The sequence below is a fragment of the Microtus oregoni genome, unplaced genomic scaffold (assembly GCF_018167655.1).
Source record: "Microtus oregoni isolate MIOR12 unplaced genomic scaffold, Mior012 000030F_ref0000283, whole genome shotgun sequence".
NCBI lineage: Eukaryota > Metazoa > Chordata > Mammalia > Rodentia > Cricetidae > Microtus > Microtus oregoni.
This window is the reverse complement of record NW_024543089.1, coordinates 2,583,940-2,599,551: the sequence shown is the minus strand read 5'-3', so window position 1 is coordinate 2,599,551 and position 15,612 is coordinate 2,583,940. Positions and strand designations below refer to the sequence as shown.

Sequence of the window (15,612 nt, the reverse complement as noted above, 5' to 3'; positions counted from 1 at the left end):
CAAAACCAAGCAGATGAGCCAGTGTCTCCCTGCCAAGGGAAAAATTCTGATGTGAAGTTGTGCTTTGAATAGAAACGTATGACATGCAGCAAGATCCTCCGTGAGATGGGTACTTGCTTATCGGACCTATCTCTTCCAGCTTCAGAACATAAATTAATTGGAAGACATATTAATTTGTTCCCATTTCTAGTTTCCTCTTGTGGTTGGTGGAGGTATTGTGTGAGAGGAAGCTCCAGTCCCAGACCAGCTGAGGGCTCCATGTGGGCCAGGCCAGCAGGGCAGCAGCCTGGAGGCAATAAAACGAGTCCTCAAATACTCACTTTGTGTCTTTGCTAATCATGGGTGGAAAAAAAAAAAAAAAAAGAAGACCAGTTGTGTTTGCAACTGATCTTCAAGCTCTGGGTGAGACTAGAAACAGTATAATGGAAAATATGTGTGTATGGCTTTAACAGAAGTTGACACATAAAATTTTATTATGTATGCACTGTGCACATACTTTAGGGAAAGGGTATAGTTTAACTAAAACAATGAAGGAGAAATTGGATGAGATTGCAGAGTAACTAGAGCTCCTGGGATCACAACATTCTCACAGCTAGCGGGCCTGTGCACACATTATGAACTGTAATCTTTCGTATTAGCCCACTCCAGTGCTCATGCCTGTGAAGGATGAGTTTGTAGGGTGTTGCTTGTTGTTAGGTGCTGTGCTAGATGCTTTCACACTCTTGGGCTACGGGGAACTATTTGAGCTGGCGTAGGATTGTACTAGAGTGCTTTTTTTGCTTCCTGTATTGTTCTCTTCCCCTCAGCTGGTCAGAATTTATAGTCATCGTAGCATTTACCAGTTTTCTCACTTTCCTAAAAATAAACAAGGCTGATGAAGATTTACTCTGTTTTATACACAGCGAATGTGCTGCGCGTTTGAGTGTAGCTTGGCAGTTCTCCATTGCCTGGCTCGAAGGTCCCGTGATGCAGAAGCTGGGTTGCAAGATTCTATATCTAGGGTGATGAGGAGGACAGGAGATGCAGCCGAAGCGTGGGCGGGATAATGTTACTGACCACTTTATAGTTACAACGCTCTCTTGTGAAGAGCAAATGGATTAATGTGTCAGAAGTCCCAACAATTAACTACTGTATAGCCCTCAATAAATGCTAGTGTTTCTTGTTACGGCCATATCATCATTGGCTCATATTCAGTTTTCTTAGCCTCTGCTGGCTTCCTTCCTGCTGTCTTCTATCATCTTAGTTCACGTTCTGCTACTGTGATAAGCACCACAACCAGAAGCAACTGGGGAGGGAAGGGTTTAATTGGCTTACACTTCCACACCGCAGTCTTCTAGCAGGAGACATCAGGGCAGGCACTCAAGGTGGGAACCTGGAAGCAGGAACTGAGGAAGAGAGCTTGCAGAAGTGTTGCTTATTGACTTCCATGGCTTTGCTCAGCTACCTGCCCAGGACCACTTGCCCAGGAGTGGCACCGCCCACAGTGGGCGGGGTTCTTCCTCAGGGATCATTAATCAAGGAAGTACCTCACAGGCTGGCCTATAAGCCATTCTGTCAGAAATACGTTCTCAGCTGAGGCCTTCTTCTGGGATGACCCTAGCTTGTGCACAGCTGTGAGCTCTGGTAGGGCCTCCTCCTCTCCCTTCCTCTCAGCCCAGAAGAGCTCCTTTCCTCTGGTCAACAGAAAGATGGTTTTCCAGAGCAAGACTGGTAGTTCTCAGACCTTTTTGTGAACTCAGAAACCAAATTGGCAAGTTTCCTATTTACCTGTTGTATTGATTTGGACTCTGGCTACAAAATCCAGGAATCATCTGCAGAATGGACCGGATAATTTGCTGTGGTCGAGGCCAGAGAAAGGAGCCACGTCTCGTGACTAACGTGGAACCAGAAACTAGAACGCCTCCAGAAACCCATGAGTGGGCTGCCCCCAATTCTGAAGGGATTCAAGAGGACAAGTAGCATTTATAGTTAGCTCTAAATGTCTGGGAGGAACAAGGAGGACCGGCCTCATGAGGCTTAGATGTTCTTGTGTATGACTGGAGGACAGAGACCATAGCAGGGAGATGAGAGTCCTGCCTTTCGGAGCAGGCCAGGCAGGTCCCCGATGGGGCTGCTGTGTCCACAGCTCATTTCTGCCACTGGCCTCATTCCTAAAGCCAGCCTGAAGAGTCCTGTTGGCTTGTGTGTGGTGCAGGGCTGTGGGTGTCCGTCCCTGCACCCCACTCAGTACTACAAGCCCTAGTAGCAGAGGCAAGGGGCATGCTATAAATGTCTACCCTGCCACTGATGTTCTTCTCAGACAAAAGATGGTCAGAAGGTGTGCTTCTTAGCAAATAAGAATAAGGAAACTGCCGGAAGAAACAAGATGTAATGTTAAAGTACAGACACATGGTATACAGTGGTTTGTTAGTGCTCCACCGAAGCTGACCCTCCACACAGTGGAGAAGCTGCTGGGTTGCTGTCACCTTGCAGAGGATGAGGTGGGGGAAGGGAAGCTGCAGGAGAACGTTCGGAGGGTTCAGTGGCAGCTGCTGACTCCCAGGCTAGCAACCTGCTGTGGTGAGGAAAGAGCTTGGTGCCAAGCCTGACAGCCTGACTTTAATCTATGGGGCTCACGTGGTGGATCAGGAGAATTCTCACAAACTGCTCTCTGATCTCCACATGCGTGACGTGGCACATGACCCACCCCCCAAGTAAATACATATAATAGAAAAGTGCCCCCCTCCGAAGGCTTCCCTAACAGAGGCGAGTGTTCGTCATCCACTCATTGCAGATATGATGGAGATCATAAAGCAAGCACCCCGCCTTGCACCTGTTTCTGCAAGGCGAGCCTCGGGGGGATCCGACAGAACTGGTGCTGTTACAAGAGGGGACAGGTCCATGTGTGTCACACGGCTGAAGACCCTAGAAGGGAGAGTGTGCGGGTGTCATCGGGGACACTGATGTCGCTGATCCTTTGCAGGCTGGGCCAGTGGGTGAGACACTTGAAAAAGGAAAGGGAAATCTTCAAGAAAGGCTAAGGATGGAGAAACAACTTTGGTGCGGCTGCACAGTATTAGTATTATTTTAGGCACAGGCCTGAACTCTTTGTCTTCACTATTTTATTTTTTCTGTGTTGTAAGCTAAGTGTTATTTTAAAAGAGTCAAAAGATTTTAAAAAACTTAAGGTGTAACGTAAACAATTTATAATAAACTAAGTATATTACTGAAGAAAAACCCTAACATGCTGAAACCTTTAGTACAGCGTGAACATGCAGTTGTAAGGGCCCTGGTGTACACAGACCTGTCCCAGGTCCTTCGCTTGCTCACCCTCCCACCCAGAGAAGCGTCCAGGCCTGGAAACGCCACTGCACATGCGCCTGTGTAAGTGCACATTCTTAGTCTTTTGAACCATATCTTTACTGTGCCCGTCTCGTGCTTAGATAAGCGCAGATATGCAAACACTTGGGAGTGTGTGTTGCTGCTTGCAGCGTCAGTAAGGAACACGCTGTTCACATTTGTAGCCCAGGAGTTAACAGGCGATAGCTCAGCCCACGTGTGTTGCGGGTGGCACCATTTAGATGTTTGTACAGTGGCCCAGTTGCCTCAGAAGACATGTCTTAGAACATGTTGCTGTCGAGGACCATGCATGACTATAATCTTAAGGAGTTAGCTTGCATTTGAGGTTGGGGTACTGAGACGTCATGCCTCCCACCCCCGGTATTGAACCTGGGATCTTGTGCCTGTTCCATCCCCAGGTCTGTCTCCAGTGGGACAACATGGCTTCTCTCTGACTCTGCCTTTTTTCTCCCAGCATTTAGTTTAGTTTCCCTGCCTGGCTCTATTCTTCCCTATCAGAAGCCTAAACAGCTTCTTTATTCACCAATCAATAAAAGCAACACATACACAGAAGGACTTTCCTCACCAATAGGGATCTTTAAGCAGACCTGCAGCTTGCCTTTTTTTTTTTTTTTCTAGACTGACCAGTAAGCCTCAGCAATCCTCCTGACTCCTTCCTCTCCCCCTAGCACTGGGGAGCAGTGTATGGCCACATTTAGTTTTGGTGAGGTTTCTGGGGATTCAAACTCATGCCCTTATACTTGGGCAGCAAGCATTCTTGATCCACTGAGCCATCTCCCCAGACTCCTCTTGGATGTTCTGAATGAATGGAGTCATCTCTTACTTAGGGGGCAGGAGGAGCGTGGATATGGAGGGTGAGATAGATAGATATTTACATGAAGGTACAGGCATTATGTGATATTTGTGATCTTCGTACCATCTCTAAGCAGTGGTTCCTATTTATGGGAGGAGCCCAAATGCCCACTGTTAAAGCTAATCTTAGTTTCAAAGACCAGCATCACTTGGCATTTTGTATATTGCTGTTCAGAACGGCTTCATCTCATGTTCAATAGAAGAACTGAGACAGGAGTATGGCTGTAGCTGGGTAAAGAGAGCTCTCGTCTTCTTCCGAGGTCTTCGTTTTCATTTCTGTTAGATGCACTTCTGAGAGGTCCAAAGAAGAGAGGATACAAATGCTATAAATGTGCTTTTTCTCAGGGGTGGAAGTCAGTGCTGCTCTCGGCCCCTTGGCTCCCGTAGGTTGATTTTATGTGAAGCCTGTAATTGACAGATTCTGTATAGGAGAAAATGTCTGAATGTAGACCTAGCGTGCACACAGGATGTGTGCCTTCATTCTTGATCTGTTCTTTTTTATTATGAAGCAAACCTAGAAATCTGAACAAATTGGAGAATTACTTTGCAATATAAAAATTTATATTGTGTTTATAATAAAGGAATTCCTTTTTAAAAATCTTAGTATTTCCCAAAAATCTTCAATAATTGAATTCTTGCATAACTTTGTAGAAATATTTTTATATAAAGCTGTAATGGTACTACGTATCTAGCAAAATCCTTACTACCTTTGAACCTATGTTTGTGCCCAAAGCGACATATAAACTATGACAGTTAGAGGTTATCCTTGTGGAGTCCCCATCTCATTGCTCTCCAGCACCTAGTGGGCAGGCAGGAAGCAGAGGTGGCCCTGGTCCCTCAGACACTGGTCCCCTTGTTTCACAGGTGAAAGCTTTGGCCTTCTGCTGCCATTCATTCTCTCTCACTTTACCTGATGATTAGGTTGCCTGACTCATCGCAGATTAGTAAGCGAGATGGTTGAGTGCAAAAGAGGAGGCAGAATATGGGTGGGTGGAAGGGATGGGCTATTCTTGATGGCAACTGATGTGGGCAGAGGAGGCGGGGACAGGAAAACCTGAAAAAGTCTTGTGGCAGACATTCTTGTAGGGATTTAAAAAATCACACTAGTGAGAGCAATAAATTCATACCAACCATTTCAGTCCTTATACTCACTGTATAAGCTCTTTCCAGGCCTCTGTGCTATGCTAACATCTTCCTCCTGTTTACTTAGTCACTGTATGGATCATATAGCTGAGATTGCATATTGAAAGCATTGGCCATAATCTTGGGCTCCGCCGCATCTCAGGAAAGCAGGCATTAGCCAAATCTTACAGTGGCTAAACCAGGAACACCGCCTTGGTGTCCACACAAGGTCACGTCCACACTTCTCCACAGTTCAGATTCAGACACTCAGAGCAGGGAGCTCGTCTTAGAGTCTTGGCTAGACCCCATCCAGATTTGATAACCGGCTATACGTAGTTTCCCCCCACTTCCTGCCTTATTTGATATTTTAGTATTTTGTTTAAAACTATAAAGATGTTTAATGATGGTGCTAACTCTGCACACGATGGAGCACTCGTGTGCACATCTGTATTATCTTTCTATAGTGTGAAAAGTTAGGAATTCCAGCATAGGTCTGTCTCTAGGAGTTTTTGGATGAAGGATCATGAACTTCTGATATTTAACGTGTGTGTTCAATTTTAAATTTTACATATTCCTGGTACATGGTGCTACAGCACATGGCCTGAGGATGCTGTCGTACAAGTGCATATTATCTATTGAGGACATTCCTCTCACCCCTACCTGTTTAGTCTCCTCTGTTTCTCTAGACTGGTTTTGTTTCTGCTTTCCCTTCATATGTGATTTTTATGTGTCTATCTGAAAGTCTAGGACTTACATATGAGAGGGTACATTTGTGTTTTGAACACTGGTGTAACTCACAATACAAACTTCAGTTTGTATCCATTTTCTTGCAAATCACATGACTTCATTTTCCTTTATAGCGGGAAAAAATCCCATGGCATGCTAATGCCACATCGTCCCTTCCTCAGGTCGGACACTTTGGTTGGTCCCGTGACTTAGCTGTTGTGAAAGTGCTGTGAGACACATGAATGTGCAGGTGTCTGTGGTGAGCTGACATGCATGTGTCGTTGAGTTGATTGAGAGGAAGCATCCCGTGTGACCTTACTCAAGGATGCGGAATGTTTGATTGCCTTAGAAATGTCAGTGGACCCAATAAACACGAGCCCTTGTGTTCTCTCTCCCCTCTGCACAGCAAAGTGAAAAGGAGAGCCTGCTGAAGGAACGAGATCTCATCTTGTCGACGCTGGGTGAAACAAAGCAGAACCTGACGGGACTTTGCCAGCAAGTGTGCAAGGAAGCTGCTCTGAGTCAGGAGCAGATTCAGATCCTCGCCAAGTACTCGGCCTCAGACTGCCCGCTTTCTTTTCTAATTTCGGAGAAAGGAAAAAGTACTGATGGTGAACTTGCTTTTCCTTCAGTTTTCGGCGTGTCTGATGGGCCACCCCCCTGTGGACCAGGGAGCAGCAAGGCAGGCCAGGAACCAGGGCAGGAGTCCCAGACAACCGCGCCAACCACCGCAGCCGCCCTGGAGCAGGCCACACTGTTGGAGCCCTGTCGGCAGAGTGGCGGGATCGCAGACTTCTGCCAGCAGATGACTGACAAGTGCACTACTGATGAGTGAACCGCGAGCGTCCTCCAGCCGTGGATTTCCTACTGAAGTTTGGGCGTTGTCTTGCGAGCCGCGCATGGCCGTGTCTTCTTGCTTTCAGTAGCCTTGCTTCCCCCGGTAGCTTTCTGGAGAGGGAATTGAATTTCTCTTCTAAGGTGACCCTGAGTTCTCCTTGGTTTTCACAGAAGACATGACATGATTTACCTCTTGGATGCCGAAAAAAAATCACATGTGAAAATGTAGAGTAATAATCTCCCAGTGTTCAAAATAATTAAGATAGTGAAAACTGCAGGGTCCGCTTCAACAGCTGGCAGCATCTGCACCCAGCCCTCCTGGACTGTGGAAGCTCAGTAATCTACCTTTTGACAGAATACTGATCAGAAAGAAAAGTTCTCCCCAAGCAGTGAGGTGGCGATCTACCCAGAAGGGGCGTGTCAGCACTGAGTGTTTGTGTAGAGCTGTCACGGGGAAAAGAACTCTCACGCTCCTACCAAAGTCCAGCCCGGACTGGACCCGGTGACCTGCGGCTGCCCCGGTGGTGACCTGCGGCTGCCCCGGCAGGACTTAGTGAAGGGCCACAGCGGCCTGTGCTGGAGGCCTCCCCTCCTCAATACTGACTAAGAGTTTCTGTCTGCACCAACACTAGAGAGTTGTCATTTCCCCTGCTCTCTCCTTTGATCCTGTCTGCAGTTCCTGCCATGTCTAGGCCACTCACGGACTTCCTGTTCCCTTCTGTTCCTGTCCCTTGGAGGAAGAAATGGGAGTTAGGCTGAGTGGCCTGAGTGTTCACAAGTTGGACAGAACCACAGTTGCCACGGATCTGGAGACCACACTGCACGAGGCCATTCATCGTCTCGTTGCCGATCACCGATGCCCAAGAGGGCACTAGGATGTGTGTGTGTGTGTGTGGGGGGGGGGTATCTACGTTGACCAGAGGTGCAGCTCGCTGGCATCCTAAGGAGGAGCTGCGGTCTGTAAAAAGCTCTGTTGGAGCAAGCATGGAGCCACAGCTCTGCTGGCATTTGAAACCATAAAATTTGTGCTCAGTCCATTACGGGCTTGCACTTGAGAAGCAGATTGAACTCTGTTATCCCTGCCCCCCAATTTGGTATGGTGTAAAGGCACGTGCATCACTTTGACTTGGACATGGCCAAGTCAATCTTGTGCTTATTTTAATGTTAGTAGAAAATGAATTTATAATAATCTGAGCATCTACTCCATAACATTTTGCAGTGATTCTTGGTTGTTCTGGAATCTCACACTATAGACCTCAGCAGTAGAAACAAAGCATCATATATACAAGTTCAATATCCCTATTCAAGGAATGTGAAATGCCTTAAAATTGGAAACGTTCTGAGTACCTAGCTGATAGCAGACGTGGGGTATTCCAGTCCTGAGTTCATGAGGTGGGCCACAGGCAAAAGAGGATATTCAGAATCTTCTGAGAGCTTCTTTAGGATACATGTGTAAGGTACATGGGAACTTCATTAGGACTTTATGGGAGGGTCTTATCTTCAAGCTAACTGTAGAAGCTTCTACATTCTGTAGAAGTGGATATTTGACAAACAGGAAAAATCTGAAGTGTGAAGCACCTGTGCTCTCAAACATCTTGATAAGGGGGTCTCTCAGGACGCTCCCGGGAGTGTTTGTAGAGTTGTGCTTAAAGGAACAGTCAATAGGATGCCATCTCTCACTGACGCTCATCTTCACTGCATGCTGCGTCCAGTGAGAGCCTAGAGAGGGAAAGAGAGGGCGAGAGCACGCCAAGAGCCACCTGAGTGCGGTGTCATGTCGGTAGGTACCTAGCTGGTGCTTGCCGTGAGGAGGTACGGGACCAGCTTCAGTATGATTAGTTGTCATGATGCCCTTCTCTCCTGGGTGCAGGGAGGGAGGGAGAATAGTGTGTATTTTATCTTTGGAAGAGAAAATGAAATTGAAATTATCTTCTAGAAACTTTGAAAAGTCCCCTCTGTTTGTCTGGGAGAGAACGCTCCCAGACGAAGCATCCCATGTGACAAAGAGCTGTGTATATATGTATATGTCCCCACGCAGCTGTTTGATACTTGTAATTTTAGATTTCAACAACGTAAAATAATATGAAAACGTCTCTGGTTTACAAAGTGTAAAATCTTCTACAAGCCAATGGAGTCCTTGATTTCCTACCTCACTGTACACTCGACTGTCTGCCATCAGTGTGCACACGTCCAATTTTTTTTTTGCTTTAAATGTAACTGTAAATATTTGCTTTGGAAAGTTACTTAGCATTTCATGATAAGACCCAGTTCTCTCCTCAACGTAAAGATACTTTTTAAGACACTTCCTTTAAATTTCTTTCTACCTTTGAACGTTTAGCATTAAGGGTTAATTTTAATGGTGTTTGGTAATTGGCCAAGTGTAATAGTTCTTAAAATTTAGCATTACTTTTAACAGCCAGCATATAATACAAGTAACTACACTACCTCATTCCTGTGTGATTTTCGAGTTGTATTGGATGGACAGGAAAGATTTTACCTTTGTCTTTGGCCATGACGTGGGTAAGTTGTCTGTATATTGCATAGCATTACACATTTATGCCTATTTTAACGTGAACTTTTAGAGACTTTTTTTTTCTAAGAAAATTTGTTTTAAGGCAATATTTTTTTTTTGGGAGGGGATGCCGAAGACAAATGATAGGATCATATGTGTACACATATGCTTTTTCCTTCATGCAGAGTTTTGATGATGTTTTTCATTTGTTATTTGCATATTCCTGCAATCATTGCTCCTCGTTGTATGATCCAGCCTTCTCAATGCCTGGTGATTTCTTTTAAGTTGTCATGTCTGACTCAGTACAATTATGTCCTCTTAAATTTTTGCCCCTTATTTGACTCCTATAGCTGCAAGCACATAATTTGTTAAATTCTTATGTTCAGAATAAAAATGGATATAACTTTGGTTGTCCATCAGCAAGCATTATAACAATTTGCTGTAGCTTGATGCTTAGCCAATTTTAAGTCAGGAATTCAGCATAAATGATGTGTGGGTAGTGGAGATGGCGTGGGGACACGCACCCACGTTAACAACTTGGGACAAAAGAGAAGCAAACGGCGATGTCACAGTGAATTCTCAGGTGAACCTTTCGGTTACAAAAACATCTATTTTGAATTTGTAAATATTTTAACTGTTTTATTAAAGCATGTACTAAACTATTCTTTGACACCTGTTCGGTAGAATGAAAATTTAAAGCCATAATGGTAAAAGATGGCATACTGATTGTAAAATAAACAAATAATAATATTGATTTTTTTGTATCTTTCATAATATAATTTTTCTAACTGCAATAAAACCACTGAACTTATATATTCATGTCCTATTAAGCCCATGTTTCATTAGAAGTATACTTTATAATATTTCATTTACATTTTCTTCATAATAGGCTTGTTTATGTGTCAGATATAAATAGTAGATGCTGACGGTGGACAGATAGTTCAATAAAGTTCCTAATGCTACCTTTAATTGAACAGAGTTGTACCTTCCCCGTCTCCCTGCTCATGTGAACTTACTAATGCTAAACTTTTGATCAGTTACCAGAGCTCAGACTATGCGTTGGTAAGGGAGACGTTTTGATTAGTTGATTATCTTATGTCTGAAAAAAGACTCCCAGTGCCCTGGCATTGGAAGACACACAGGTTTTAGCCTTGTATTTGATTTACTTAATTTCAGTCTGTGAATTAGGGGCATGCAAAGGGTCCGAGGAGATTGGTTAGTCGATAAAGTGCTTGCCGTGGGCCTGAGTTCTATTCCCAGAACCCATCTAAAAAATGCCAGGCATAGCTGGGTGGTGGTGGTGCAGGCAAGCAGATCTCTTGTAGACCAAACTGGCCTTGAACTCACAGAGACAGGCTCCAAAGCTACAGAGAAACCCTGTCTCAAAAAAAAAAAAAAAAAAAAAAAAACCCAAAAAGCCAGGCATAGCCACAGGTGCTTGACCCATGTGTGCCTAACGATGGCAGCATCAAGAGAGGCAGTCTAGGCACCTGCCTGGCCTGCTTGTATAGTCCCAGGCCAGTGAGAGTCACTGTGGTATCTTGAGGAATGACATTCTATGTTATCTATGAAACCCACACATACAGGCACGCATGCACATATGTACACACAGTCCCAGATTTCTCAAAATCTGTTGCTCCGAAAAGGCCTTGAGCTGAGCTTTGAGCAGCTACCGGTGTTGAGGCCATCCAAGGGACCAATGTTAGCTTGAGATAGGTGGTTAGCATTTGAACCTATAACATTCCAGCTTCTCCTAATCAGTCTGCCTGCAGACACAGCTGCTTTCTGGGCATTCTCATTGACACCCAGGAGGAGGAAGCCACTTCTGTCAGATTCCAGTTTCAGACTCTCATGTGCTGGGCTGTGGGTGGTTGGTAGATAGTTGGTCCCTCAGAAGGCTCTGGAGTGGATCCAGCAACACACTGGTAACTAAATAATCCAGACATTCCTCGTGTCCTCCTAGCCCTGCCATCCATAATTGCTTCTCTCTCTCTGCCCCTCTCTGGCATATCAGAGATTCTGCATGGGGAGCAAGTGAATACCCACACAGGAGGATGCCCGTTAGTATGATGCACGTTAAAGACTGCAGCGATTATACTCTGCAGATGAACCAAAGTCGGTGGGGTAGAGGTTCTCATAGAAGCCTTAGCTTTGCTGCCCTGTGAAAGCTCCTAATGGAACCTAGAAAGGGTTAAGGCCAAGGCTGGATGTCTGGTGTGACCAGTGGTTCTCAGCTGTGACCCTTTAAATGCAGTTCCTCATGTTGTGACCTCCAACCATGACATTACTTCATTGCTACGCCATGAGTGTAATTTTGCTACTGTTATAAACCGCAATGTAAATATCTATGTTTTCTAGTGGTTTTACGTCACCTCTGTTGGTTACGTCACCAGGTTGGGAACCACTGGTTTAGAGTATGAGGGGTTATAACATCTCAACTGTGGTCCCACTGCCATATTTATTTGAAGTAAGCTAATTCCCAAGCTGTGAATCACTTGTCCCAGATGGAGCTAGAGTCCCTGAACTCAGTACCTAGTACTGCCCATGTAATAAGAGAATTCAGTGATATATGGGGAAAAAAAGTTCTGGTTTCTGCTTCTTAGAGATGCATTTGTTGTGGAACTCAGAACCTGTGCTCAGATTCTCTGTTGGGACTACTTAGATACAGCTTGATTTTGACTATAAGCACACTAGGAGACAGACCCAACTCCTATGCTGAGATTTACACTTGTTCCAACAGGACAGTTTGGGGGCTGAGGGGGCCTGAGCAAGCTCTCTCAGGGCTTGAGCCCACTTCCTTTAGCACAGATGTGGTCAGGCCAGGGCTGCTGGGATGTGGCCTAAAAAGGTGGCTGCCCCAGGATTGGGTGGTCTCTAAGTAGCTTTAAACAACACAAAGTCTACTAAAGAGAAGCCACTTGTATCCAAGGCTGGAATCTCCGCTGCTCACTCCTTGACTAATGTGAAGTTTAGTGTGTCCCACTGGCCTGAAATTCTCTCCTAGAAACTAGAACCTTTAAAGAGTTCTCTGCATTGGAACCCAGTTGCCTTGGGAACTGCAGAACTAGTACATATTCTTTCCATTTATACTAAGAAGTCTTCGAGCGTCGCTTTTTCTCTGAGGACTGCAGCTACAGCATCTACGCGCCTTCCCCCCACACAGAGCTTGCTGCTTGGGTGTTGCTGTGCCTTGTACAGCTGCTGGAGCTGGAGAGGACTCCCACAAGCCTGCTGCTCACATTGTAACTCGGGTCGCCTTGCACACTTTTTCCAAAGGTCTGGAGTCCACAGGGTTGGAGATGGAGGAAGGTTTCTACTAACTGCTTAAAGACCATAGGTAATAGATTCCCCAGAGAAGAAATGGCTGGCAGAAGTCAAGGCAAGGCTGATAAAATGGCATTCCCTGTTGACTTTCCTTCCTTCAGGCATTCTGTGTCTTCTGCAGAGTACTGAGCATGCCTGGTGCTGCATTCTGGTAATACCGCTTTTCCTGGCATACCTGCCGTTAGCTCCTGCACGTTACATGTTTTCCCCACACGCGGCACAGTGCTATGTTCACCTTGTATGTGTATCGTTGATAACAGTTGCTTCAGACTCAGCGTTGGGCCAGTACAATGGAACCCCCGAAGGACTCTCCTGTGAGTGACGGCCACATTTCTGCTGAGGTTCCAGTGGCTTAGGCTTAAAAGTCTCTAAATAGTCTTTTCTAAGGCCCAAGGAAGGCAGGAAGCAGTTACCACAGGAAATCACATTTGCTGGCTAAAACACTACACTATGGCAAACTTCCAGATTAATCTAGCCCAACTTCATTACCAAAGCAACCCGCATGCCTGCTCTGAGCTAGACCAGCATGCAACGGCTCACAGATGGTAGTCATACATGTTTCGGTTTTCAAACCCTGCTCCTCACACCTTCTCTCTGCAGGGCCTCTCAGATGTCTTTCATATTCCTGCTCTGGAGTTAAAGTTAGAGACAGAAAATGATGTTAGAAGGAAGACCAAATAACCTGCTTGATGGCGCAAGGAGGTGTCTAGTGGCGGGCTCCAGAATTGGGCAAACAGACATTCAGTAGTGCTTTGCTTCTTGTTGGATGGAGATAATTTCCCTGCGTTCATTTTCGCGGAGGGAAGGTTTCCTCTCGTCAGCATGGTTTTTACTGCTTCTGGTGGGAGGAACATTATTCCAAGGAGGAAAGTTACTGAGGAGACATGAGGGCTGCCAGCTTTCTTCCCTTATTCATCGGTTATCCGGGGCACTTCACCTCTCAAGGGCTGGAGTGAGGTTAAGAGGAAACTCACAGAAGACTGGAGGTCAGGGGGAGGTTATGTTACATGGAGTCATAAATCGGGAAGCTTCAAGAAGTTTGAGGGAAACAGCAGGGTACCCTCATGAGGGGTAGAGCCCAATACAAGCCCCGAACTCATCCTCCCGTCTTCTGAAAGGGGCATAGGTCCAGGTTTAAAATCAAAGTATTCGCTTCTGAGACACTACCTCCGTCTCTCTCATCTCTATTACGGATGTTGCTCTTCGGGTCTAAATGAAAAGGTGTGAACCAAGCAGAGTGCATTCCTTCATCATTTAAACATGGCTGTCTTTTCTGCGTTTACTGTTTCCAGCTTTAAGTGTGCTTTTAAATTGTTCTTAGAAAGTCAGCGCTTTCCTGAATAGTTAAGTTCCTTTCTGGACACTGGGACCCAGACAATTTTCTAGTTGCTGTCTCAATAGCATGGTGATATTCACCATGCCAAAGGAAATGCTGCTAGAATCTTGCTTTGTGGTGCAATCTTGCTTTGTGTTGATTTAAACGGTAGCTTTAAACGATGGATACAGGGTTATCCATTAGTGCCTTTAACGCAAAGTTTTCTGCAGAAGGGCACTTTTGGAAAACCTGTTTTGGCCTTGTTTGAGGTTTTTTTTTTAATCTGATGTCTACAAGCTCTCAGTACTTGAGGGGTGTCTTTCAGGGAGCCGTGGAAAGTTTACTCTGCGAGACATCTTTCCTCGAGCGCAGGAAGTCTGCTCAGACTGCTCTCTCTCAGCCTTGCTGAGGAGTAGCATGTGGGAGTGGAGCTCAGGGTGGAGCCGCGCATGGAGTTTGTGATTTTATAGGAACGAGGAGTGGAGCCCGTCGGTGCTCTGATAAGGTGGGAGATGCTGGCCAGGCAAAGCACTCAGGAGATTGTGTTCATCCGGGTCTGGTAGGGTGGACAGCTATGGCATGCTTGAAATAGAGTCAGTGTGAAGTTATGTGCTTAAGAACTCAAGGAATGACACGGGTTTAGGCAATGCTCAGGCATAACTCCAAGTCCCCATTAAATGGACTGTGAGGAATAAAAGGGCTTGGTCCTGGCCTCAAGAGATACCAGGTTCTGGAGCCTGAGTCTGGTGCTTGACAGCTGTACAGCTTAAAGAAAATGAATTTCTCTAGGACATGGTTTCCTTACATGTTCTCTATCAGTGTTGGTGGCAGGGCAGGTGATATTTCTGTGGCATGTACGGGTTATTCCTATGCCTGGCTTAGCATGTCATGGCCACCCTGAGTGTCTGGGTTCCTGATTCCATCAAACCCATTCAGGCTCTCAGTTGTCTTATTCTATGTTTCGCATTGGCGGGGGCATGCCCCTCCATCACGCGCTTGGAGATTAGGTGAGTGAAGAGGTCATTCTCTGATTTGATAAGACTCACGGAGAATGTGGGCAGTACTGTGTTTACATCTCAGCAATTCAGGCAGCTTCAAACTGAATGCTCCTGCATTAGGGGCTCCATGGTCTGCCCATCTCACGCTGCCTTAGCCATGTCCTGACACACTGGCACCTCCCCTTTTCCTCTGTTTATTGCTTGGTCTCTGATGTTGGCTTCAAATCTTGCTCATAGATCCACCCAGGGTTCAGAAGATTTTGCATTCCTTCCTTGGAGTGCCTGCCTAATCTGCAGAATACCTCAGTCATTCACGCAGAAGGACACTGTCTATCCCCCCAAAAGTCACTTTGGGCTCCAAAAATATAGAGCAGGGTCACATATCGTATGTCCTGCGCCTCAGATATTTACAAGGAAGGACAGAAGGTGTCTGCCCCTGTGGCTCTCCACCTTATTCCTTTGAGACAGGATCTCTTGCTGAACTGGAAACACAGGGATTCAGACTGGTTGTCTGGCCAATGAGCTTTCAGGATTTGCCTGTCTCTGCCCTTCCTCCTCTTGCTGGCATGCAGAGTTATGCCTAGCAC

General features: G+C 45.8%; 1 protein-coding gene across 1 annotated transcript in view; it reads left to right on the top strand.

Moving 5' to 3' along the window:
* Positions 1 to 10,355, top strand: part of Bach1 (BTB domain and CNC homolog 1) — a 38,532-nt gene extending 28,177 nt beyond the window's left edge. The window contains exon 5 of the mRNA XM_041678557.1: positions 6,446 to 10,355. Within this exon, the coding sequence (XP_041534491.1) occupies positions 6,446 to 6,874 (429 nt within the window). The 3' untranslated portion in view covers positions 6,875 to 10,355. The remainder of the gene's footprint in view (positions 1 to 6,445) is intronic.
* Positions 10,356 to 15,612: the final 5,257 nt, after the last annotated feature.